We start from the raw sequence: 24,922 nt of genomic DNA on the forward strand, positions 1-24,922 counted from the left end.
GATTCGGGCAGGGACAGCGCCACTGTGGAGCACCACCTGTGCCCAGGCCTCTTTCTGGTGGGAGGTGGTCCTCGGGGCGCTGCTGTGCAGCCCAGATCTTAGGCCCAGGGCTGGAGGACTCCGCGTGGTGGGCCGGTCTGTCCCCCGCAGGCTCCTCTTGTGTGCCTTCTCTTAGATTGAGTGCTTTTACGCTTCTCTTTTGTCTCCTGTGTTGGCTCTTTAGTTACATGTCGTCTTCTTCTTCTTCTTTTCTTTTTTTCTTCATTTTTTAGAGGTTGTTCTAGGGTTTACAGTATGCGTTTTTAACCTATCACAGCCTACCTTCCCATAATATTGTACCACTTGACATACGGCATTAAACTCTACAGCCTTGTACTCCTGCTTCCTGTCTCCGGCCTCGTGTGACTTGGGTGTGTGTGTTGTACGTTGTTGGATGTTTTGCTTTTGAGACTTAACGTTGTTGTTTTTGTACCTAAACTTTAAATTTTGGAACTGTTTCAGGGTTCTAGAAAAGTTGTAAAAACTGTGCGCGGGTCCCCTCCTGCTCTCTGCCCATTTCTCCTGCGATTAATGTCATATATGAGGACGTTTGCCTCGACTAAGGAATCAATACTGAAAAACTGTTATGGTTTATGTTCTGGTCTCCCTGGTTTTTACTAGTGTGGTTTTGCACTTCCACGATCCCATCCAGAAATCACCCGACATTTAATTGTTATGTGCCCTTAGGCGTCTCTAGACTGGGACAGTTTTTCAAATTTTCTTGGTTTTTAAAGACCTTGACAGTTTGAGTCCTTGCCAAGTATTGTGTCGAATATCCCTAAATTTGGGTTTGTCTGGTGTTTTTCTTGTGATTAGACTGGGGTCGTGGGTTTTCAGGTGGAATGACAAAGAAGGGACGTGTTCTCACCCCATCCAGTCCTGAGCACGTGCCGTCAACATGATTTATTGCTCTTGGTGCTGACCTCGCTTGCCTGGCTGGGGTGTGTCTGTCTGGTTTCTCCACGAAGTCGCTCTTTCTCTCCTCTCCCCCTCCTGTCCTCTCTGGGAGTCACAGTCCGTCCCGTGTGTGGGGAGGGAAGTCCTCCTCCCGTTCCTGAGGGCGCGGTGTGTGCATGAGTTACTCAGAATGCTTCTGCATGAGGGCTTTGTCTGTTTCCCCCGTTCGTTCGTGTCTGCGACCGTATACGTCAGTCCGGCCCCACAGATACTTGTTCTGCATCTTGGGGTGCATGCAGTCTGCTACATTGTTGCTCACATCGTTTCAGGTTTGGCCACTGGACGCTCTTTCCCTTGGCACCTGGGCTCCTGTGACAGCCGCACCGCTGTGAGCATGTGGTTGTCCCCCGCAGGGCCCAGGCCCTCCCACTGGAGAACGGCATCCCAAACCAAGGTCCGCACTCCCGGGGTCGTCTTGCCAACTCTCTGAGTGAATGACGGGGAAGGACAACAGCCTCACGTACCCTCCTCTTTACCATTACCTGTCTTCCTGACGTGTCTTTGTAGATCTGCGTTTCTGACTGGTAGCATGTCTTTCTGCCAGAATCTTCTTGAGCATTTCTTGTACTGTGGCTTGTGTTTGTGTGACAAGATGTCATCTCCTCTGTGACGGATGTTTTCACTGAGCAGCGCTCTGGCTGGACAGTTGTTTTCCTTCTGTCTTTAGTGATGCCATTCCATTGTCTTCCGTCCTGCATAGTTTCTGTGGGAAATCCGCTGTGCTACCATTGTTGTTCCACTTGTAGAATTTGGGAGAATTCCCTGCAGGGTGACCGATACCAGTGTTAACTTTGGTTGCGGGCGTACCTGGATCAGACACTTGGTTTAGCGTGGCTCGTGTTTGTGTATCTTCCCCACCACCTCGAGAGGGAGGTGCTGCTGATGGTAGCGGAGGTTAGAGGAGAGAAGCTGAGGGTCGTGCAGATGAACCTGTTTGCTCATGGCCACTTCCAAGAGGTGCTGAGTCCTGACTGGCCAACTCCAGAGCCTGAGCTCCAATCTGCTTACAGAGTTCAGACTCTCCAGAAGTGCAGGGAGCAGGTTGAGCTCACCCTCGTCTATAAAATGCCATCTCCGTGCTACAACCTGTCAGGCACTGTGGTCTGATAGGTGGGTCTCCACGGTGTTCCTGCTTGGCTCACAGGCCGTGGGAGTTGGCGTGCCCCCTGCGGCCTTGCTGGTTTGCTTTCCCTCCTCTCAAGTCGCTGAGAATGGCCTGCCATTTGCTCTGTGCTACGATTACATAGCGCAGAGCAGGGCATGTCTGCCGCCCAGTGTCTGGCACTGCTGTCAGCCCGCGGAAGGGCTCTTTGTTGGGCTTTGCTCAGTGCCTGGCAGTTGAATCAGTGGCTTAAGTTTTCACGTAGACCAGAAACCACATTGGTTTCCCCTTCATGGCCCAGAGCTGTAGTGGACGGTGCACACCCTGGTGCCCGGCCTCATGTAATGGCCTCTGCTGGGCTCTGCTGGGCTCCCCTTTCCAGAGCGCAGCCCTGACCGTGTCCTTACGTAGCGTGCTAAGTGACTTCCTGTGACTTCCTTGCCCAGATGCAGAGTGCTGACCACTTGTCCCCCTACCTCTCCCCTCCCTCTTCCCTTCTGCCTGCAGTTCGGAGACCCTCGCAGCCTCTAGGCTTCTGTTCAGTGTACTTCCTTTGATTAAAACCCCATTTCCGAGAATCATCTGTATTAAAAAACAATAAAACCCCAAAGACCTCATTTAACAGAAGATCTTTTATAAGCCACAAAGGCCTGGGAAAGCATTTCATTTTTTATCTGTGCATCTGTGTGCCTGCCAGTCCCACAGACATTTTTGAGTGCTTTCCCTGGGCTGAGCTCCACACTAGGTCCTGGGCCGTAGTTCTTGGAGAGCTCCCAGGACCCCAGTGTCTGGGAGCAGGTGACATGGTCTTCCTTCACTCTGAGAGACACAGTGTGCTTGCTGCGGGGCTGTGAGTGGTGGTCAGGGTGGTCAGCCCAGGGAGGACTTCAGCGGAGGAGGGGAAGGGCATGTGAGGCAGACGTGGGGCCCACGGCGAGACCTGGCTGTGCGAGGTCCCAGGGCCTTGCAGTGAGCAGCAGGGGCTGCTGCTGGTGGCTGGTGCCACCAGCCAGTGGGTTTTGGGTTTTGTTGTGGGGGCCAGGGAAGCTGTGGAACAGTAATTGTACTCAGGAGAGTTAAGTGGTAGATGCGCATATCTTTTTTTTTTTTTTTTTAAAGGTGGTTTCGTTTATTTTAGAGAGGGAGGGCATGTGGGTGTGATCGGCAGGGAGGGGCAAAGGGAGAGGGAGACTGAAGCCTTAAGCAGACCCCGCTGACCGCAGAGTGCGACACAGGATTCAATCCCGTGACCCTGAGATCATGACCTGAGCTGAAGCCAAGAGTCATATGCTCAACCGACGGCCCCCAAGTGCCCCTGGATGCACGGATCTCAGACACTCTGCTTGCGTGTCACTCGAGCCTGAATCAGTGGACTCCCTTCTCCACGAAGCCTTCCTGAACCTTCCACCTCCAAGCAGGACGGGCTTTCCCCCTTCTCGGGGACCAGTGTGCTGTGTGCCTTTCTCCCCTTTCCGGCCTGCAGCCAGTGTGTCTGGGGCACTTGTTAGGTAACTTTGTGCAGGCTGTCCCCGCCCCCCCCAGGGCACTGGAGCCTGCACAGGGTAGGTGAGACGGATGCTAACACGGTTAGCTCCACAGTCCTTGATGACAGCGGCGATGGGGATTTTACGGAGAAGAAAGGGCTGTGTGGATGTGCTTCACGGACGGCGGGCCCGCCCCGGGAGAGAGCCCCCCAGGCTTGCTGAGCCCCGTCCCCTCTGCTGAATGTCACTGACACGGAGCAGGCAAGGTTGTTGAAGATGGATGACGCGCCCGCCGCAGGCAGCCTGGTGCGTGGCATCTGGGTCATGATTGATGAAGGGAAAGTACCGTGGTCAGTAGTTAAGTCTTAGCATTTGTCCTAGTCACCTCTCACTTGTAAGTCCCTTGAAGGGAAGCTGCCGCCCCAGGCTCGGGCGGAGAGTAGGGACGTGCGGCCCCAGGCCATTGGCTTGGAGGAGGGGACGGGGTTCAGCGCTATGTGGGCATTCAGCTGACTGGTTGGACGAGAGAGAGATGGGCCGTCCACCCCTCAGAGATCCAGTAGAAAACAATGCTGTGTGGTTCAGTACAGCAGCTGCCTCACAGTTTTTTGCACAAATTAGAAAAATGCTTCAGGATATTTTATCCAACGGAAATGGAAATGACCAAACCCCAGTGAAGGGTGCGTAAATCGTTCCGGCATATTCGTGGCAATGACTGAGGCCAGTGAAGGATGCGTAGACTGTTCTGGAACGTCCCCGGCAGGATTTCAGAGCAGCTTTGGGAGCGAAGGGGTTACGCTTGTAGTATTTTATTGAACCACAAAATGTTATTTATAACCCATGTCAGGGGCAATTAAACTGATTGATGATTAAGAAAGTTTCATAGTTGAATAATAAGATGCGGCTCTTGACAACTATTTTCTCTCATTCTGGAAGCACAGTTTATGAGTCTAATGAGAGTGTGGAGGACGCGCCGTGGGGTGTGGGGTGTGGTTGTGTGGTGGCGACCTCATACTCCTTCTGGTGGTGTATGCTCTGTTCCTTATGAAAATTAAAATACCAGTTGTGGCGTTGTGATTTATTATTGACGTGGTTTGTTAATTTTGACTCACCCAAGCAGGGTTAATTAGTACATATTGATATATTTGATTACAAGTACCCTAATGTTGAATAAGAAAGGTCAAACAGAATAACTTATCCTCCAGCCACTTACTGTCCCCGGCGCTGGACTTGCAGTTACCTGGTGTGCTCACGAGAGCCGGCCTGGCCTGGCAGCTCCCCGCGCGCCACGTGCACCGTGGTGGGGTCTTGTGGCAACGTTCGTCTTTAAGAACCACTTCTTATGTTTGTGGACAGCAGACATCTAGTTAAAAAACGCTTTTTAGAAAAGGTAGTAACGTTACAAAGTTGGAAACAAATGACTAATAAGCTGAAAAGAAAGTGTAGCTTTGTGAGTAATGAAAATACAGATGGGAGCGGTACCACAGTTCTAGTTTTGTCTGTCAAATTAGCCAAGATTAGAAAAGGTCATACTCGGTGCTTTTCAGGTGAGAGGAGATTGACACCCTGTAATCTTTCTGTGAAGCCTTTCTGGGAAGCACTTCGACGCTTACGGGAAGGCTCGGTGCCTCCCTGTCTCGAAGTGGGGAGAGAGGCCGTGGAGGGTGAGGTGTGGGGGATTCGGGTCACAGCGGATGATCTCGGAGGAGCCCCAGACCAGCCCCGAGTCCCAGCCGTCAGGCACGTTTTGGCCGGTTCCGCTTCCGTGATATCTGTGCAGCCTTAGCCTTGACTGCCTAAGAAAGGCTTTTCTCAGTACGTGACAGAGACCAGGGCGTACATAAGAACAATGACACGTAAAACTTCATACGGAGTGTCAGTTCTGGATTATTAAAAAACATGTGTATGTGTGAACATTACAGACTGAATTGTTCCCTTCCCCAGACTCATCTGTTGGACTTCCAGCCACCAGGATCTCAGCATGCCGCTGCGTTCGGAGAGAGTCTTTGTAGAGACAGTGAAGGCTCAGTGGAGTCATTAGAGTGGCCTTATTTCAGCCCAAATTGTCCTTATAAGAAGAGCAGATCAGGACACAGACCCACCCAGAGACACAGCCGTGTGAGGACCCAGGCAGAGGACGGCCTTCTGCAAGCCCAGGAGGGGACAGCCCTGGCCGCGCCTGACCTTGGACCTCTCAGACTGTGAGACAGTCAGTGTCGTGGGGGCCTGCCCGTCCGTGAGACTGTGCGGTCGTCCTAGCCGACGAGCACAGTGACCCGCACCAGGCTGTTAGCTGAGCCTGCACGGGTACCAATCGACGCTTTCTTCTGTCTCGTGTGCTTTCTGTATTCTGGCTATTCACGAGGGCCGTGCATCGTGATCAGAGCACTGCTAGGAAGGCTGCTTCCAAGTCCGCAGAGAGCTGGGACAACCCGGCTGCGGAAGGCCCCTTCCTCTTTCAGAGCCGGCCTGACGCCCCCCATGTGGAGGCACTTGTCCTGGGGTGTACCAGAAGGTCTTCTCCGCCCTGCTCTGCTTCTCAGGGTGCGGCTTTGGGAAAGCATGCGGATGCTCTTGTCCGTGGTCCGGGCAGGCGCCCCATGTCTCCGGTGATGGCACAGTCTCCGGTGATGGCACGGTCTCCAGTGATGGCACAGTCACCAGATGGTGAGCACGGCCCAGTGGCGTGAGGGAGGGATCTGCGGGGTTTTGGCTGAGCCTCTCTCCCCTTGGCTTTCATGTGAGGACTTCAGTGGGAAACCACCATGTACCCGTTGAGCTCCGGCTCTCTGGGACCCGAGGTTTGCACCGTCTCCGGCTCCTGGAGGGAGGCCTGGGAGTGGGTCAGGTGGAGACTGAAGGAGCCTGAGGAGGCAGGGCTGCGCTGGGGGTGGCCGGGAGGGGAAGCTGGGTGGTCGAGGGCGCCCTCTGACATCCATAGGGAACCACGAAGGCTTCACGGTTGGGGGGTCACAGACTGTCTCTAGCTTCTCAACAGCTGTCGCGCCCAGTACAGGCACCAAAAGCCGGGGCCTTTGGGACCCAGTGAGCGCGGCCTCCTCTTCTGTTCACACAGAGGCCAGAGTTGCCCGTGAGGCTGCAGGTGGGGCACGGCCCGGCTGTCCCGGGGAGGGCAGCACACCCTTTGCCAGGAGACCAGCTTGCCTCTCCCCCAGGAAAGGGACAGCCGTGCCATTGAGGCGTAGGGCAGCAACCCAGCAGGTGTCGTGGGTGAGCCCTTTGTCAAAGGAGCTCTCTGCCCGCGTGGAGGCGGGAGACGAGGGACCTCGTCCCCCTTTCCTCAGTCGTGGCAGACTCCCGCAGGGGCACCCCACATCTTCTGTGTTCCAGGTTGGAGACTGTATTCTGACACGGCAGGGATGGGAGTGCTGGGGCGGGCCAGGAGTGTGGGGGCCCCAGAGGAGGGGGACAGTCTGGGAGAGGAGCCCCTGGAGGTGGCGGCCCTGGTCAGCGGGTCCTGAGGGAGGGCACAGCCCAAAGGCCTTGCGGTGCCTTTAATTTTCTTATGTGCCGCCCTCCCTGGGTGCTTGTGCTCTCCGGGGCCGGCATTGAAAACCACATCAGGTCTTTCTGGGTCTCCTGGTGGCTGAGATCCGAGAGCCCCCAGTTCCTGGGGGTGTGCAAAAGCTCTCCACCCCCAGCTCCCCCACCCCACCTCGCCGTGCCTGTGGTCCCACGGTGGCCAGTCTTTACCCCGCTCCCTGCGGGCTGCTTAGCTGCCTGTCCGCATGCTGGCGGGGGGGGGGGCAGTCTGGGGGCAGTCCCTGGCCTTGTCCACCTGGCGCCATGCTTGTCGTCGGAGAGCTGCTGGAACTGGTCAGATGTGTTCATTCAGCACGGATCCTTCTTCTCCCCGCCGATGTGTTCCCCAGGCTGCCGGGGCCCTTCCCTCCGGGTTCCCCAGAGGACAGTGGGCTTGGTGACTCCTTCAGAGTTTCCTCCTCTGGACATGCCGAGTCTGAGCGGACCAAGCGTTTATTTCTAGCGACGAGGACCCTCCGTCCTCCTTACCCAGAAGGGGCTGCATCTCGGGCTCCTGGCGGTGCTCCCCGTGGGGCGGAGCTGCCGTGTTGCTGAGTGTGGGAGCGCTTCCGTGAAACCCACGGAGGAAGAACGCGTTCTCGGGTGCCAGCCCGTGGTCATTCTTTCCACCTGCCTGATGCGGGAAGCTTTTCTTGTGAAATGGGGTGACTACTGGCCGTGGCTCCCCGAGGCAGCGTCTGTGGCGATCACGTGTCCCCGATGGTCCGCCCCGCCCCGCCCTCAGGATGGGGTTGCTTCTGGTGCTGCGGGGCCCTGGGCTGTGGCCTGCACTTCCCACTTCACACGGTGAGAAGCAACAGCAAAGTGACCCTCAAGCTACATGAGTGACGACTGAGGCGTTTGCTGGGACTGCCCTGTGTCAGCTTTGTCACTGCCTCTGTCCGTGATCACTCTGCCCAGTCGGAGGAGACAGTGGGGACAGGCGGGAGGGGAGATGGGCAGGGCTGGCATGCAGTTGGGGAGGGGCACAAACACTAGGGGGTTGCTTGGGCTCAGCCACCTGCTGGGCGTACAGGCCCGTGGAGGTCGCGTGTGGGCCGGCCCAGGCCTCCCTCCCCAATGTGCGAGTCCTGCCGGGGTCCAGGCTGTCTCCCCGGGGCCTTGGAAGGAAAAGGCCCACCTCTTCACTCGCCTGCCTCTGTCCTCCCTCATGCAGGGGCCTCACCCCCGAGCTCCTTTACCCTCTGCTTCTGCACCCGAGTCTACTGAGGCCCTCCGTGCCCCCGAGCCCGCCCCGCCTCAGCATTCTGGCACCTGTCACGGGGCTCTGACTGGCATGTTTGTTCCCTGGTATCTGTTGTAGGTGATTTTAGTTTTCTGCCACGTGTTGTATTTTATGTTCTTCTGAGGCTCAGCGCGGACTTGGCATTTTCAGACTCCTTCATTCTGCTGACCAGAGGTCTGTGTTTGCCTTTAGATTTCCGTTGGCCCCTGGGTCCTTTGAGCAGACCCCTGGCTCGGCCCCCGGGGACTTCGGAATGGCTCTGTGTGGTCCAGAGGACCCTGGGAATCACTCTGCTCAAACGCAGAGCGGCTGCTGTCCGAGTGCCGTGGAGCGCGGGGTCAGAGGCTAAGTTCGGTTTTCTCTCCAGTGCCTGGGGGAGGGGAGTCACTTACGGCTGACAGGAGAGCAGGGCGGTCTGTTCCCTGCTTGCTGGCAGCGTGTCGCCGTGACGATAAAGCGAGGTTCGGGGTCAGGACAGATTTAGCGATCTGCTTTCTCCTGGCGTCTTCATGATGCGACTCCGGGCCTCCCGCTGAGCTGAATTGTGTAGGTGCAGCACACCCCCGGCGAGGACCCCGGCCCGTGCCCCTGAGAACAGCACGAGGGCCCTCTCCACCTGACCAAATACGTTTTCTCGAAAGAGCAAGAAAGCCACGCCCGGGACTCCCAGCACGAGGCGAATCCCAGGGGGTCAGTGGGGAATGACAAGAAAGTGATTCAGCACAGATCCCGGCCTCCGAGGCTTTGCTCGGGACGCTCACCCCTTCACGGGCTGGTAACTAGCGCTAGTTAGCATCGGGCCCTCTGTTACCCTACGGGCTCTCGCGTCAGGTCCTCATCTCTGAACCGCCATCAGGGAGCACGGGTTTTTGTGACACCGGGCGTGAAAACAGTCTCGCCCACGGCAAACCAGTTAAGTGCTTCGGGGACCGTGGCGGGCGGACGTCAGGCCTCGTCAGGGGGATGCAGACCCCTGCCCCGGCCCCTGCGCCCACCAGACCCGCTGCATTTCTGTGCACTCGGGTGTCGGGCCCGCGGTCAGCTGTTCCAGCTGGTGCTGGACACCGTGAGGCCCCGCCGTGGGGCTCACGCCCACAGACGCCATGTGGCTCGCCGTCCAGTATCTGCAGCCTGTAGTCCTGGTATGGACGAGACAGAAGAAGCCCTGAAGCCGTTTCTTCAGTCCGTGTGGTCGGCTGACACCGGAAGGCTTCACACAGCCCTTTGGTCAGCGACTGCTTTACTCCGCAGGAGGTTGGGGGCCGGGGCTCTGTCGGGGCCAGGCTCCCCGCCAGCAGCGGGCAGGTGTGCTCAGCTCACGGAAGGGCGGGATAGCGCGGGGAGGGGGTGCGGACCCAACTGATGTCCCTCAGGAAGGGCAAGGGGACAAGAGCGTGCTCCACGGAGACCGCGGGTCAGACGGGGCGAGAGTGTGTGTGCTCATGAGGTTAGCCCGGGCTGTTGTCCTGCGGGCGGCTTCGTCTCTGGTACGTTCTCCACTGTGGCTGGAGGCTCCTGCGCGTCCTGGGGGCTGCCCTGGGGGGCACACGTGCCTGAGCCCCGCGGAAGGCCTGGGCGACGTGGTTGGCGACGCCGCCCTGCCCGCGAGGAGTGCACTTTCCAGCAGGAGGCGCGGGTGCCGGGAGCCCCGGCTGGGAGGCCCCCACTTGAGGTGAGGACCGCTTCCTGTGAGCCACCCCTCCCGCTCCGTGTGGCTCCCGTGGGAGCTGAGTGAGTCGGAGATGCCTTCAAGGGACAGTTACAAAGACACTTGTGGAAGAAAGTCACAGTTCACCAGAAAATACGGAAATGCACAGTCAGCCTCATTCTCCTGAGTCGTGCGTGCCTTCCCCGCGAGCAGAGGCGGAAGAGCTGCCTCGGGCAGATGGTGGGGCCGGCGGTCCTGGGAGACGCCGGATGTCGAGGGAATCGCAAACCCCCCTTGAGGTGTTTCCCCAGTATTTGCCAGGAGCCCTAAAATGTCCTCAGCCTTTACCTGTGGATTTCATTGGAGATGCTTATCTCGGGGAACTGATTCTCAGTGTGGGCCAATCCCTATGCGGTCTCGATGCTTGGGGGAGCATCCCTCATCATGGGAAGTATTTAGGTGCTGTGAGCATCCCAGAGGAGGGCTGTGGCCAGCTAACTGGGGCGCGCCAGCCCTCTAGCTATTCTGCACCATTCTACAGCCTGGCTTCCAGTAGGGTCTATAAAATGGAAAATTCTCATTATAAATGTCAGATTTCAGCAGGATACAAATTTATCTTTATGATGCATTTGTGGTCCTCGAAGAGCTGAGCAGAAGTGCGCGTGGAGAATTGGAGTGCCGTCACACTCGGGTGTCCTGCCTGTGCGGTAGGTGGTAGACGTGGCAGGTTCCCCCCTTACTCGAAACTCTGAGTTCCTCAGATTTTCTGTGACTGTGAATTCAAATAGCCGGAGGCTGATCATCACACCCCTGTGGGATCTGGACGTGCCCTGGGGACCTTTGCCAGGGACACGTTGCCCCCTGCAGCACCCCCTCCCTGGGCCCTGTGGTTCCAGAGGCCTGGACGCACGCACTGTGCCCATGGCTTGGTGGTCTCCTGGTTAAGTCTGTTGGCTCCGAATGCAATGGCCCCTGCCTTCCCAGTTCCCAGTGCGCTTTCTACTTCCCACTCAGGGTCATGGAAGCCTCCCAGGACGAGAGGCGCTCTGGTCTCGGGTCCAGCAGCAGTGGCCGGTAGGAGCCCATGTTGATGCCAGAGCTTCGGGACTGGAGTGTGGGCGACGCTTGCTGTTATGTGGGGGGATTCCCACCCCCTCCTGGCTGTCAGCTGTCGATTTTCTGGCAGGTGCCGAGTCGTTGGCTATGCTGTGGGTTGGAGCCCTGGTTCGGCGCCACCTGTGCAGGAAGGCTGGGCAGCCAATGGCATGCATTCCTTCTCCACAGGCTTCTTAGTGTGGGATGGGGAGCAGCAGGGCAGTTGGTAAATCGGATGTCTGTCGTTTCGGAAGAGGTTTATTGGTTGGACTTTGCCACGGTCGTGCTTTTTGAGCATCTTCTCCGCGTGCGGTGGCCACGCTGGCTCTCCTGACTCTGGGCGACCTGTGGTGTTTGCAGCAGCCATGAGCTGGGATGCCTGACCAGTAGGAAGGGAAGAGCCCCATATTTTAAATGAGGTCGGTGCGTTCCTTTTGGGGGAACAGATCTCTTTTATTAACAAATCAAAGAGCCACACAGTTGATCAGTTATCTTGAGCAGGACTATTTCAGGAATGGAGAGGAAGCGGTCCCGTTGTGCTCTGACCTTGTGGGGCCCTCTGCAGACCGCGCGTCCGGATTCTGTCTGCTGTTGCCACATGCTCTGCCTGGGATTATGTTCCGCCCAGCTGGGGTAGATACAACGTAAGCAGTTTCTTACTGCCTGTTTATGGTTCGTTTGCTGGCTGTAACAGAGAGGGAAGAGTGTGCTGAAATGTATTAATTCCTGAGTGATGGGCTGTCAGGGCTTGGCCAGGGCTGCAGAAATCTAGCTGTGGGGTTGGTTTGCCAGCCTGGCTCCTGGCAGTGCCCTGCCCGGGGAGTGACCACAGACGGCCTTTCACAGGGATGTGTTGGGATACGTGCAGAGGCAATGACCGTAACCTCATTTTCCTCTTCGTGCGTGACACCCAGAAGCCGGGCTCTAGGGCATGCTGCAGCCCAGGCTGGCTGTAAGGGGGATCAGAGGAATCCCAACTGGGATGTGCGTTAGCAGGTGCACGAGCAGAACTGGGGAGCTGACGTGTCTGTGTGATTTATCGAGGACCAGGAACGGACAACGAAAGCAACTTAGTCTTTCGTAAATGGCCCCGCTGGAATTACCTCGTTGGAGCTGTCAGGGAAAGCCGCCTTGTCCATCAGTTAGAGCAGCAAACTCTCCCAATAACCATTACTTTAAGGTCCTGTATCATCTCGGCAACAAAGGTACTTGCGGTATGACTTTCCGTAAATGAATTTCTTGGCTTTTTGCTGTGTTAGTACTAGCAAAGTGTGCTGGCATCTTACGCACACGACCTCCCATTTCACTGTCCAGCCGGTGGGGCGCCGGGGCGGCCTGCTGGTTCTTGTTTGGCTCGGGACTCACCCCACGGGGCCCCGCTCCCTGCCAGACTGAGCCGTGGGAGGACCGGGCCGCACTCTTCTGGGCTCCCACGGCCCCCGTCCCATGCCTGGCCTGCCATCCGGGCTCAGCGGAGCTCTGTGGCTTCTGAAGGGCTCTGACATCTTCGGTCAGGCTGGTTTTCAAGCCCGTCGATCCTTTCCTTAGCAGAGTGCCTGTGTTCGGGGGCTCCTCGTGGTTCAGATGGCTCCCGGTGGGTGTCTGAAGCCCTGAGCTGACTGGTGTTACTGGGGAGTGGGGGTGCACCTCGTCATATGTGCTGGTGTGTGTTTGTAACTGACGCTGTTCTCTCTATTGAACCGACTTCCTTTTACAAATAACTTTTTTCAGATATTTTCTTTATTTTCAGTGGGCTCACTTACATATTTTTCTTGTTGCCTGATGTTTTTCTGCAGAATTTTAGTATTAATCCTTGGCCTGAAATACGTTGCAAATGTTTCCTCAATCTGTTTTACTTTCTAATTTTTTTGCCTTTAAACCATTTTAGATTTGTGTATGGCGACGTGGCTCAGCATTTCCTTTCGTGCTGGGCTTTCCCCGGGGAGAGTTTTGCTGAGCTGCGCACACGAGCAGAGTCCAGCGTCCCTGGGGTTGTACTGCGGTCTGGCCGTCGTCATCTCCTTGGGTGGGAGGTCTGCTCACACAACTGGGGGACATTTCGGCACGGGGGCCCTCTGCGTGCATCCCGTGATGCCCTGCTCGAGGTCGTGCACCCGGGTTTTCGGGAACGAGCTGTCTCTTGTTGCTTGTCTTTCTTTCCATTTGGCTGCATTATTAATGGTTTATGTGAGGGAGCATTTTGCTGATTGATTTAAAGACCCATTCATCCTTTGAGGAATTATTTTTGACTTAATTAGGTAAAGGGAGTAGATCAGTTTAATGGGTTGATTTATGATCAGTTTGCGTGTTCACATGACCGTGACTCACGCGAGCGGACCGTGTTTGTGGGTCTGCCGCCTGCCTGCGGGAGGAGGGCGTCTCTGCAGAGCGTCCCGCCTTCAGAGAGAAGCTTGCAGCTGCGGGTCTCCTCCATCCTCGCGAACAAACAGCGAGGGCCTAAATCCGTCCGTGCGGGACTCTTCGTGAAGGGAGGCTTTCGTCCCGTGCCCTGGCGCGAGGTTCCCAGCCGCACGGCGTCTCCGGAGGCCCTTGCAGGCTCCAGGGACACGCGTGTCCCGTGAAGGCTGGCGGGGCACGGGAGGTGCACGGGCACCGGGTGCAGCCCGCTGCGGTGGGACGCTGGGCGCACGCGGGCATCGGGCTTCGCCGAGAAATGGGAAGCGAGCTCGGCGACCATCAGAGCCTTCCAGGGGGCTCCGGTTAGAGAGCAGTTTTGCCTTCTTTTCAGAGAGCCCGGGGCTTGCACAGCAGGGCGGCGGGCAGAGCCCACTGCTCGTGTGGGACGTGTTTGCAGGGGTGGCTCCTTCGGTTTGGGCGGACTCCTGCTGACGGGGCGTTGGTGGCATTGTCATCAGTAGACGCACGTGGGACTTGACGCGTTTTCTTAACGTTTAGCACTACTTTGGGTGTTTGCCTTAACCGGAGAAATTGGGATTAAATTCTTTCCATTCTTCAGGGAGTATCTTGGCATCCCGTTCCCCGCGTTCTGGTTGCAGCTGTGCCTGTATTTCCTCATCCTTCCCCGACTGTGAGCTCCCGGCTGGCCGCTCATGCCCTCGCTCGCCACGCAGTCGCCGAGGCCCTGCTGTGTCCGGGGACGTGGAGAGGGTGGCAGTTGCGGTCCTTACCGTGTCCTACAGGGGCCGGCGGGCGCGAGGATGCCGTATGCAGAGTGGGGAGGGGTGCGGCCGGCGACCCGGGGCAGGAATGCCGAGGGTGAGCATGCCGGGCGCCACCTGCTGTCCTCGGCCACGGGCGGTCCGGTGACTGCCATTTCATGGTGTGGCGCTGACGTGTCCTCTGTCAGGCTTTCCTCACTGGAGGGGCGTCAGTGGCGGGGCGGGGACTCTCCCTTCTGCCTCAGTAGCTGATGCAGTCTGTGGGCTGTGCTTGGGAGCATCTCCCCCCCTCCCCACCCGCCTCCGTTTGTTTCCATAGCGCTGTCCCCAGATGGGGACATCTGCACCTTGGCTCACAGACACCAGTGTGGGGAGTTACTTGGATGGGCACACGTCTCCAGGGGCTCCCCCTTTCCTCCAGAAGGAAGCCCAGCTCAGGAGCCCGGTGCTGTGGTGTCATGGTCCTCATGAGCTGTCCCCTGCCTGGGTCATGGGGACGTCCTGCAGGCTTACTGGCTCTGGGCTCTGCGGCCTCCCCCCCGGCCCCTACGTCCCCTCATGCCCTGTGCTTGATGCTGCCACTTTCTAGGCTCAGCCCCAATGCCTCCCAAGGCCACCCTCTCCAGGGGCGGGGACTCTGCTCTTCTGCACCTGCCATGCTGCCCCCGTCCCTTGTCACACTCACTCACCACGTGGCCAGCTCTTTATTGACATCGCTGTGTAAGCCAGTCTGGTCAAGCAACACGTGAGCGAGGCTAGTGAACGGGGCGTGAGTGCATCGGAGCGCGTCGGCGAGTGAGCGCGGGCAGCCCTTCCTCTGGGCTTCGTGCTGGCTGTTCCGTCTCCACGTCTCCCCCCGCCGGTTTCTGACACACCGAAGTACTCGATCCACGTTCGTAGAGTCAGTCAGTATTTCAACCAGTAGCATCTCAGTTAACAAAAACTCCCGACTCCCAGCGTTAATGAACATCAGAGATCCAGTCAGGCCAAAAGAGTGTTGTGAAATTCAGCCTTTTTTCTCTTACAAAAATGACGTTATAGAGAGGAGGATCATTAAAGAAACAGACTTCCCCTTCCCCCTGTCCCTCAGTACCACACGGGGTCTGCGGTTGGTGCTCCCCAGGAGCTGTTGGGAGCTCTCCTGGGCCCGGAGTCAGGTCGCAGGGCACTCCTTCAGAGAGAGGAACAGCTGCCCCATCCGTGCCGTCCCCGGCTTGCGGTTTGCACGAGGCTGGGGACCCCCGATTGGGGGTGTGCTTGGGGTGGAGGTGGACGAGAAGCAGAGTGGTGCTGCTGGGTTCTCGTTGTTTGGGGCCTGCTGCGGGCTGGGAGACGGATAGTTGGATGCGGCCACATCGTGCCATCTTGCCTGGCCCATAGCGAGGGCATCGGCCTTGGTTTGTCCTTCACTTGTGACCATCACGTGCTGGTGTCCCGTCGTCCACTGACCGTTTGTCCGTGTCTGTGGGCTGCAGGTTCGTAGCTACATGCCAGAATTGGGAACTCTGACGGTGGTTAGTTTGTAACCTTGAGCTGGACGTTATTTATATTAACATTAAACATTCATCCACTAAGCCAACTTGATGATGACCTTACTTGTTCTGTTGAGCCGCGGAGTTTTGTGAATTGATGGTCTTAGTGGCGGCCCCTCTCTTACCGAAGCGGGACTTTTCCCTTTGCCTTGGAACCCAAATCTGTGTAATTAAGTGCTAAAACCTCCATCACTGAAGTGTCAGGCTTTCAAATTTAAAACTCCCAAGTTGGGCAATGCAGAAGATTAGACCGTGGCGTGATTCCAGCCAGCCTACGAAGGAGAGAATGTTTCTGATTATCAGTTAAGCTCCTGATTACGTGAAGAGATTCATTGCAGGGTTTGTGTGGTACGGGTGATGAACGCAGTCATGAAGCCGTGGTGGGCTCCTCCCCCCCCACCTGCGCGGCTCACCTGCAGGTGCCGGCCCTCCCGGCGCCTTGAGCCTGGTGAGGCCCCATCTACACTTTCTGCACTGATCCCGCGTCACATGCTCTGTTTAAATTTGAGGTTTTTCTCCTTTTGTGATTTCCAAGGCTCCCCATTTGGTTTGTGATGAGGCAGAGCCTGGCCACGTGCCAGGCCTCTTTACTTTCCAGCACATCCTGGCCCTTATGGGATCCCATGGCTGTTGCTGGGGCCCATGCCAGGGTCTCGCTGAAGCAGGCCAGTGTTGTCCTGGAGGGGAGACCCAAAGCTTGAGGGAGCTTATGGTACTGACAGGCTCTCTTGCCCACCACGTGTTTTATGACTGTGGGAGTGTTTTCACCCACGAGGCTGTGCTTTTCTGGGGTTGTGGCGGCTCTCGCCTCCTCTCCCTACAGAGTCAGAGGCCTTCATGCTGCCCCATCTCCACGAGACTGGGAGGCCAGCATTGCCAGCTGGGCTCCATTCTCCACCAGGTGCGGCTGCTCCCTGGCCCACGACCCTCCTGCGGGTCCTTTGAGTGTCAGCTGGGCTGCTTCCCTCCAAAAGCTGTCTCGGGTGTGGTGGGCCCTGGCGCCCGAGGACGCGCCCTATCCACCCCTGGTGGCGGGTGACGTGCTGTCTGGCGAGCGGCCTCATCACACAATGGACTTGGCCTTGAGCCCATCAACCTGCCTCTTCCCTACCCAGCACTGACCCTGCTGGTTTTCTGGAGGTGGAAATGTGGACAAGAAATTTCTGGTCTTTGTGTATCTAAGATAGCTTTTTGGATACAGCAGAGTAGAGGTTGTATCCCTGTGTGGTTTTTTCCTTATGTGGCTGAATGTCCTCCATGCTTTTTTTTTTTTTTAAAGATTTCATTTATTGATTTGACAGAGAGAGATCACAAGTAGGCAGACAGGCAGGCAGAGAGAGGGGGAAGCAGGCTCCCCGCCGAGCAGAGAGCCCGACGCAGGACTCGATCCCAGGACCCTGAGATCATGACCCGAGCCAAAAGCAGAGGCCCAACCCACTGAGCCACCCAGGCGCCCCTGTCCTCCGTGCTTTTATTGGTTCCTTTTATCTACCTGTCCTTCCGCCGACCACGTACTCACCAGGCTGGTGGCCTAGTCACACTCTCTGGGTGTGCTCCTTGTGTGGTGCTGCTCACACCTGTAGGGTGGGCGCGCTGGCCCCGTCCCGGATGGCAGCAGTTCCTATCCCAGTTGTCCTGACCCCTAGTACCCCACGAGCTTCTCAGAGCACTTCGAAGGGCCCCACCGCCCTTAGGAACTTTCTCTCTCAGGCCATCTGTGGGAAGATAGACCTCAGTGAAATGATCTCAGCGGCGTAAGCAGTATGTTTTTCTGTGTTGCAAAAGTCATAATTGTTACTGGTGAAAATATGTGTTCTCTTTTTGCTCTTTGCCTTTCTACAAAATGGGAAGCGTTGTACTTACTGCCACCCCGACATTCTTTCCCGGGGGCAGCGTGGTCCTGTTGCTGGCATCTTTCTGAGCAGTGCTCATGCGGACAGACGGGTGAGGGTTGGAGTTTGTGATATAAACGGTGTTGTTGATGAGGACGGGATTATTTTACAAATTGCTTTTTCAGCAATAATAATGCAGCATAGCATTTTCAAAGAATTTATTTAAATTACTCCCTGAAGCCGTTTCATGGTTTGAGAAGGAAAGTGAGATATTTTATAAATTAAAGGGCTGTTTCCATGTCCTGTGCTGGCATATGCGCTTGTGACCCCCTTGAGACAGCGAGTGACCTGTCCAGGGCCGGGCCATGCTTCTCTGTGCCCCTGTGCGCGTGTTTGTCTCCCGGTCACTCTGTCTGAGGGCCAGGGCTCCCAGCTTTCTCAGCCTGGTGTCCCCGGGGTGCAGGGCTGGGCCCTGATCGGTGGCGCTGTAGGCAGCACAGAGAGCAGGCTGGGGCCGTTCTCCAATGGTGGTGCGTGCACAGTGCTGGTGTTTGTGCTGACGGGGTGGAGTGGGACGTGGGATCCAGCCCCAATTTCAGAAGCAACAGGTTGGCTTAAATTCCATCATTGGGGACCATGTGTTTGGTACCAGTGCCACCTTTGGGGGCCTGCGGTAGCTTCCCTGTGCTGGCTTCCAGGGCCTGTTAGTCCTGCCTGGCTAGGAGAAGGCCGTGGATGCGGTGTGGGGGACTGTGGTGCATGGGTGCCCTGTGCTGCCTCCCGCTCCTCTGCCGGCCGGCAGCCTCGAGCAGCTTGTGGAGCATCTGCTGATGTGGGTCAGAATTAGCTATTGCACAGCCCTGTGGCCCAGAGGGGTCGGCCCCGAGAGCCCCAGCTCTGGCCCCGGCCCCAGCCCCGTGGCTGCCGACCAGAGGGCTCCTCAGGCCCAGGGCTTCCCTGGTGGCTCCCCGCTCAGGTTCCCGCCCTGCCTGATCCCCCTCCTCGCCTCCGGGACGTGGAGGCGGCATGCCCTGGTGGGAGGCACATGTTACCTTTGGAGTCGGTGGGGCTTGAGTTGTCGCCTGTCACGACTGTTGGCCATTCCAGGGTATGCATGTGAGGACCCCCTCCCACCCCAGAGCGTCGTCTCCTGGGCCTGGTGGCAGATGGTGCAGGAACTTAGCGTCTGATCGATGGGACCCGTGCTGAACATTGCTGATTCTGCTGTTGGTTTGGTCTGGGCTGTGTCCCCAGGAACCACTGGAGCCCCGTTTCCTGTGGGGACCCCCCCAGGAGGACCCTGTAGCAATTGCGCCAACCTTGGCGTGTTCTTTTTTCAGCTCTGACCCTGTGCCCATGATGCAGGCCTTCCAGAGTGTTCTGTGCCGCCCTCTGCACCTTCTCCCGTGTCAGCAGACGTTTTCTCCGGGAGGATGGATATTATCTCGTTCGGACAATAAGGGTCATCCCGATTCTCTCGGCCTTTTGGAAGACAGATTGGCATAGGAGTTCTCTGAGTTAAATGCCATTACTTCATTACGTTGAAGAGTGACAAATGGCCTGCTGTGACAGGGGACACCAGAAAGAGGCTGCCCGGCTGACCTTTCCTGGCATAAGGCAGTAAGCCAGCTCAGCAGAGCGAGAAACCTCTCCCAGGCCTGCGTCCTGTGCTCCTGCACTGGGGAGCCCGCCGCCCCTGCGAGCTGGGGAGGAGCTGGAGGCCCGGGCAGGCTCTGTTGCACCAGCTGAGGCAACTTCTCGTGCTTTGAAGGCCCTGGAAACAGAGAATGCGTCGATGGCAAGCTTCTCAAGAGGAGTCCCTTCCCGGAGACGGGGGATAAAATCAGAGCTGCTCCAGGGCGAGGGGGCGTGGACCTGAGTCCGCCGGAGCCGGAGGAGGCCGCTCATGCTTGTGCCCACCAGCTGCTCTTGGGTCCCGCCGGCCTTCGCGTGCTCGGTGTGAGCCCGGGGAGGCCGTGTTTCCTCCTCGGTAGATGGGCGGAGTTGGTGCCTGCCGCCTCCGCTGCCTCAGGACCTCGGAGCCGGCCTTTCTGCAGGCCACAGTGGGGCTTCGTTGGAGGCCAGACGTTGGCCTCCGGGGCAGCCGAGTTCTGAGGCCGGGCACCTTGCCGGGCTGTGGCCGGGAGGCAGAGCTGTGCCCGGCTGTGGGAGGGAGAGCCCATGGCCCACAGAGCAGCTGGGACGGGGCATGGGACCCCGGCGGGCTCAGACTGAGAGGAGGGCACTCAGAGCCAGGCAGGCCAGCCTGGGGACGCTCTTCATCACAGTCCTGCAGCAGAGGGAGGGGCTCTGAGCTTCTGGAAGGGCCTACCTCTTACTGGTGTCTGTGCCCAAGGCCCTGGAGCCACCCCGTGGGGAGCACCTGCTGAGGTTGTTGCGTTGCCCCAGTGAGGGGACAGCCCGGTGTCCCACAAGGGACAACTCATAGGCACTGTGGCCCATCCATACCTCGGAATGTTCTGCTATGGTAAGGACTGAGGTGCCGGTCTAGGCTGGGGCCAGGATGTCCCTGGGAGCACGGTGCTGAGTGAGGGGAGCCAGACACGGAAGGCTCTGTCCCGCACAGTACCATCACGTGGAATGTCCAGATCAGGCAGCTCCACGGAGGCAGAGCACAGAGGGGCGGCTGCCAGGGGCTGGGAGGATGGGGAGTGCCTGCTGATGGGCTGGCTTGGGGTGGTTAGAATGTTCTGGAATTATGTGGCAGTGATGGTTATCCAACTCCGTGAGTATACTAAAGCCCACTGAATTGCATGCTGTAAAAAGGTGAATTTTATGGTATGTGAACTGCATCTCAATCAGATACATCTCTGAACGAAACCAGAACACAGAAGTCCTTGTCGAATGAGTGGGGGAGTGAAGGAGGGAGTGGGAGTGGAGTGACTTGCCCGACTTCAGCCCCCACAGAGTGCTCCCGTGTGCCCCAGGGACGTGCGGTGACGGGACTGAGAGCAGTGCTGGCTGGGATGGGTCCTCGTGGCTGTTCGTGGCTGGGCCGGTTGTGCGTCCAGGCCTGGGCCTTCCTGTGTAGACCCGTGTGGCCAACACATCGGGCCTGGGCGGGCTTGGCTTGGGACTCGCTTGGCCTGTTGTCAGTGTCATGGTGTCTGTCATGAACAGGGAGCGAGTGGAGTGGAAGGGGGTTCACCGTGCCTGTGACGTGAGGCGAGGCTGTGTTGGGCTGCCTCTCGGGAGGGCCCGTGTCCTGGCCATGCCACCACGCACTGCCCTGGGGGCCACTCCTGCTGTGTTCTCTGCACCTGTGTCAAGGGGCGCGGTGGTGGGGATAGCAGACGTGAGACGGGGGGTTCATGAGTGAGGACATCCGAGCTGTGGTGAGGGAAGCCTGGCCCCTCCTCGTTCCTCACTGCTCCGCAGGCGTGAGCCGTCAGTGTTCGTGGAGTCGTCGTCCTCCGACTCACACCTTCCCAGATGTGCTCTCACAGAAGTGTTTGTTCTCAGGAACAGTGTTTGTTTTCCTTGCAAAGGGGCCCTGCATGTTTGCAAAATAAAACACAGGTAAATAAAAGGAAAAAAATAGAACACACAAGTTTTAAAACATTTATGAGTGTTGTGCTGGATGACAGCGGCTTTTGTAAGGACCTAAAATTAGTTTGTTCCGATGTCTGATAGGCTGTTTCAATTAAGTGTCTGTTTTGCGTTTTAAAAGGTTTAATTATGTTCTCTCCTGGGCTTTTTATACCCAAAGAAAGTGACCGTTCAGAGCACTGCGGCCTCTTCTTTTTCTTCGGGCTCCTGCCTCTGTGGGGGCCCTCCTGCGGCCGCGGGGTCTCTGCCCAGTGTGGTTTTGGAAGCTCTCACCTTGGGAACCAGTTTTGAGAGAAATTATTGTCTGATGAATATGTGACCACATGAGAAAACAGAATTTTAAAAATCTTCTGAAAAAACCTCTCAGGTCTCTGTTCGGAATAAGTAGGGTTTTTTGGTGCTGTCTTGTTAGGAGATGAAATGCCTGAGATGCAATAATTAGAATATATTAACTATGTTAATTAATTGGAGAGGACTTAGCATATTAATTATCTGCAGCTAATTAGGTATTAAAATGGAGAACCATCAAGTGCTGAGTTGGAAGCCTAGGAGCCATCTAGTCCCAACAAGAAAAATGGGCCGCAGCGTGACCTTGCCCACGGCATGACCTTGCCCTCAGAGTGACCTTGCCGGCCGTGTGCGTGCCCCTGCCCCCCGCCCCACCTTCGCCCCATGGTGTGTCCCCTGGGTTAACCGCTGCTGTCTTTTGCATGCTCCCCGGCGCGCAGAGGAGGATGTGGACACCGCCGACGTCTCCCGCGTGCCCGCAGACGTGCTGCGCGACGTCGAGGCCGACACGTACTGGTGCATGAGCAAGCTGCTGGACGGTATTCAGGTGAGCCCTGGGTGGACGCCGCTCCGCATCGGAAACCAGTGTCGTGGGGGCGGGGAACCCCGGGGCTGACGCGTAGGCCTGCCTCTGTGCCCCGCTCGGCCAGCCTCCCTTTCAGCGCCTGGACTCTGCCTCCTCCACAGGGTCTGAGACAGACCGCGCGCGTGCGCGTGCCCGAGACAGCCAGCGCGTGCCCGAGACAGACCGCGCGTGCGTGCGCGCGCGTGCCCGCACATCCCTGCGCCTGCCGGTGGCTGTGGTGCCCTGAGGGTTCCAGCGGTGGAGGGCTCCGGGGCATGGGGCTCTCCCCTCCCCTGCGGAGTCTGACCCGCACACACTGCGAGGTCCCCAGCTCTGCTCCTGGTGACGCCGGGTGGTACCAGTACCACGTGGGTTGTTGCTGACGAGCCGCTGTGATCATCCGCCGTGCCTGGTGAGCTGCATTCAGGGCAGCTCGCCCCTTACAGGGCGTCCGAGTTAGGGCCTCAGTGCCTCCCCTGTCACCCGGGGCCATGAGCAACTGGACCCACAGTCTGTGCTGGCCCCAGCTCAGGGGTCTGCTTGTGGGGAGCAGCAGCTGTGCCCAGTCCCGGAGGGAAGCACAGGCTGCTGGAAGCCCTGCTGCCCGTGGTCGGGCTCTGCTGGACTTGGTGTCCTTCAGGAAGGATGGTGGACGTTGTCGCAGAAGGGCTGCAGGTGTCCCAGGGCCAGGGGTGATTTTATGGAAGTGGTTTGGGGGAAGGACCCTACACCAGAGCGGGAAGGAGGACTGGAGCCTCTCGATGTCGCAGTCCATGGCCGGGGTAGATGGGGCCCCCCGGTGGGGTGTGGGCCATCTGAGGCTCGCTCTGTGCCGACGAGCCTTTCCTACATGCACGCTCTGTGCTAGGGGCTGCGTGCCTTCCCCGGGAGGGCGGAGCGTGTCGGACAGAGGCCTCCCAGGAGCTCCGTAGGGGTACAGGGTAGACCTGTAGGGGGCATAAGGCACGTGCTCCTGAGGACCCGATTTGGGAATGTGGTGAGACTTGGCGGAGGGGTGATGGGGTGAGGGGTGGGGTGTAGAGCCCACAGCAGGGTTTGGGTGATGGAGATTTTCTGCGGGCCCTCATGGGCCGGGTTCATTCCAGAGATGCCCAGGGGTGGACGCCGTGGAAGACGCTTACACGATATAGTCTCCAGATCGGGCCCTGAGGTTTAATTTGCGAAATCAGCCAGAGTGACTGTGTGGGGGAGAACGGGGCGGCCTCACCTTACTTTTGTTGACCGAGGAGCGACAGAGCAAGTGGAGGCCCTTCCCGTAGCAACGAATAGGAGCCTTGTTGGCGTCGCACAGAGAAAAACACGCCTGCTCGGTTCCGGCCCTGGCGTTGGTTTGTCAGCCCCGTCCGTTGTCGATGTTTTCACACGTGTTATTCTCTCTCCCGAAACGGACGGCTTTTCTCCCCCCTTTAGAAAAGAGGTTGAATCATAATGTGGGACTTTATAAATTTCAATTGTCACTTCTCTGATCATGAGTGATGGAATTCAGGCCATTTAAATACAAGATTATCCTGCTTCTGTTTGTGAGTAAGATCAGCCGTACGCTGGAAGTGACACTGGCTTTTCATTTTCCCCCGAGGGTTGCCGTCCGAGGGGATGGCCTTGGACTAGGGTGGGTGAGAGTGTGTGTGTGTGTGTGTGTGTGTGTGTGTGTGCAGCGTGGCGTTCTCCGGGCACACGCACTCACCACGCCCCGCACGCCACCGGGAGCCAGGGCCTTGACGTGAGCAGTGTTGAGGGTGCCAGTTACCAGCGTGGGGGGACCCGGGGAGGTCTGTCATCCCCTGAGATGAGGCGAGCTCCTCTGGGGGCTGTTGGGTGTATGGGGGTGTCCCTGCTGCTTTGTGTGGACGAGGGGACAGAGGAGCAGGAGGAAGGACGGACCGGGTGTCCGCCCCCCAAGGAGCTGGAAGCTTCTGTTGCTGTGCGTGGGCTCATACTCCTGGGTTGCCCGGTCTTCACCGCTGTCTGGACCACACAAGAACCATCTTCCTGGAGCCCCTTCTCAGCACGTCACTGCCCTGGTCGAAAGCCACCAGGACTCGTGCTTGCAGCCCTGTCAGCCTGGCCTTTGCCTGTTCCTTGCACGTGAGGAAGTTCAGGGCTGTCTGTCGTGTTACGCTCAATCCACATGCCAGAGAGACCACAGGGAGTCTGGGTCGCTGTGCCACTTCCATGCGGCGGCTGTCTCGCTCTCTTCAGCCGCAGTGAGGGGCTTTCCGCCGTCAGCTGGTGGCCACGGTGGGACCGCGGTGCGGCAGTGATGGCTTGCGTGCCCCGAATGGCTCTGAGCGTCACAGCAGAGCAGACGTCATACCCTGCACACACACAGATCCCTTGCCTGGGGTCAGAGAGCGTTTGCGGGGACTTGCCTGTGAGTCCCGGAGCCTGTGGTTTTCTACTCTGCTCTATAACCATGTCCAGCTGGAATTGGTGGAAATGACTTCCCTTTTGCTGGGTACGTTCTAGACGGCAAAAACTGCGTTTGTGCGTTGGGTTCCCCTGGGGGTGTCAGTCTGGGACTCTGTTCTGCATTAGTCCAGAGCATGGTGAGCACCTGTTGCATACGGGTGCTCTGCACAGTCACCGACCTGCTGTCCCCACGGGATGCGTGTCCTGGTGGCCAGGGCTGCAGGGAGCGGGCTGCTGACGGAGGGCAGAGTTCTGGGCGCTCTGGGGGAGGGGCACCAGAGTTGTGGGGGTTGGGGTGCTCTGGTCACAGGAGGGTGACAGACGAGGCCCAGGGAGAAGCTGCACCCTCCCCGCGCATGCCTGGAGGCGCTGGGTGATGCTGAGCAAGAAGCGTCTGAAATGTGGAGCCTCCTCGCCGAGGGGGAGCTGCCCAGACGCAGGCAGGATGACC

General features: G+C 57.8%; 1 protein-coding gene across 3 annotated transcripts in view; it reads left to right on the forward strand.

Moving 5' to 3' along the window:
* The window catches only part of TBC1D22A (TBC1 domain family member 22A), a 298,901-nt gene that overhangs the window by 141,214 nt on the left and 132,765 nt on the right, over positions 1–24,922 (forward strand). For 2 of the 3 annotated variants that reach the window (XM_047740627.1, XM_047740626.1), the window contains one exon: positions 21,917–22,023. The exons of the other annotated variant lie outside the window; for it this stretch is intronic. In XM_047740627.1, the coding sequence (XP_047596583.1) occupies positions 21,917–22,023 (107 nt within the window). The remainder of the gene's footprint in view (positions 1–21,916; positions 22,024–24,922) is intronic. 3 annotated transcript variants of the gene reach the window in all.

This window comes from Lutra lutra, chromosome 8, assembly GCF_902655055.1.
Source record: "Lutra lutra chromosome 8, mLutLut1.2, whole genome shotgun sequence".
Lineage (NCBI taxonomy): Eukaryota > Metazoa > Chordata > Mammalia > Carnivora > Mustelidae > Lutra > Lutra lutra.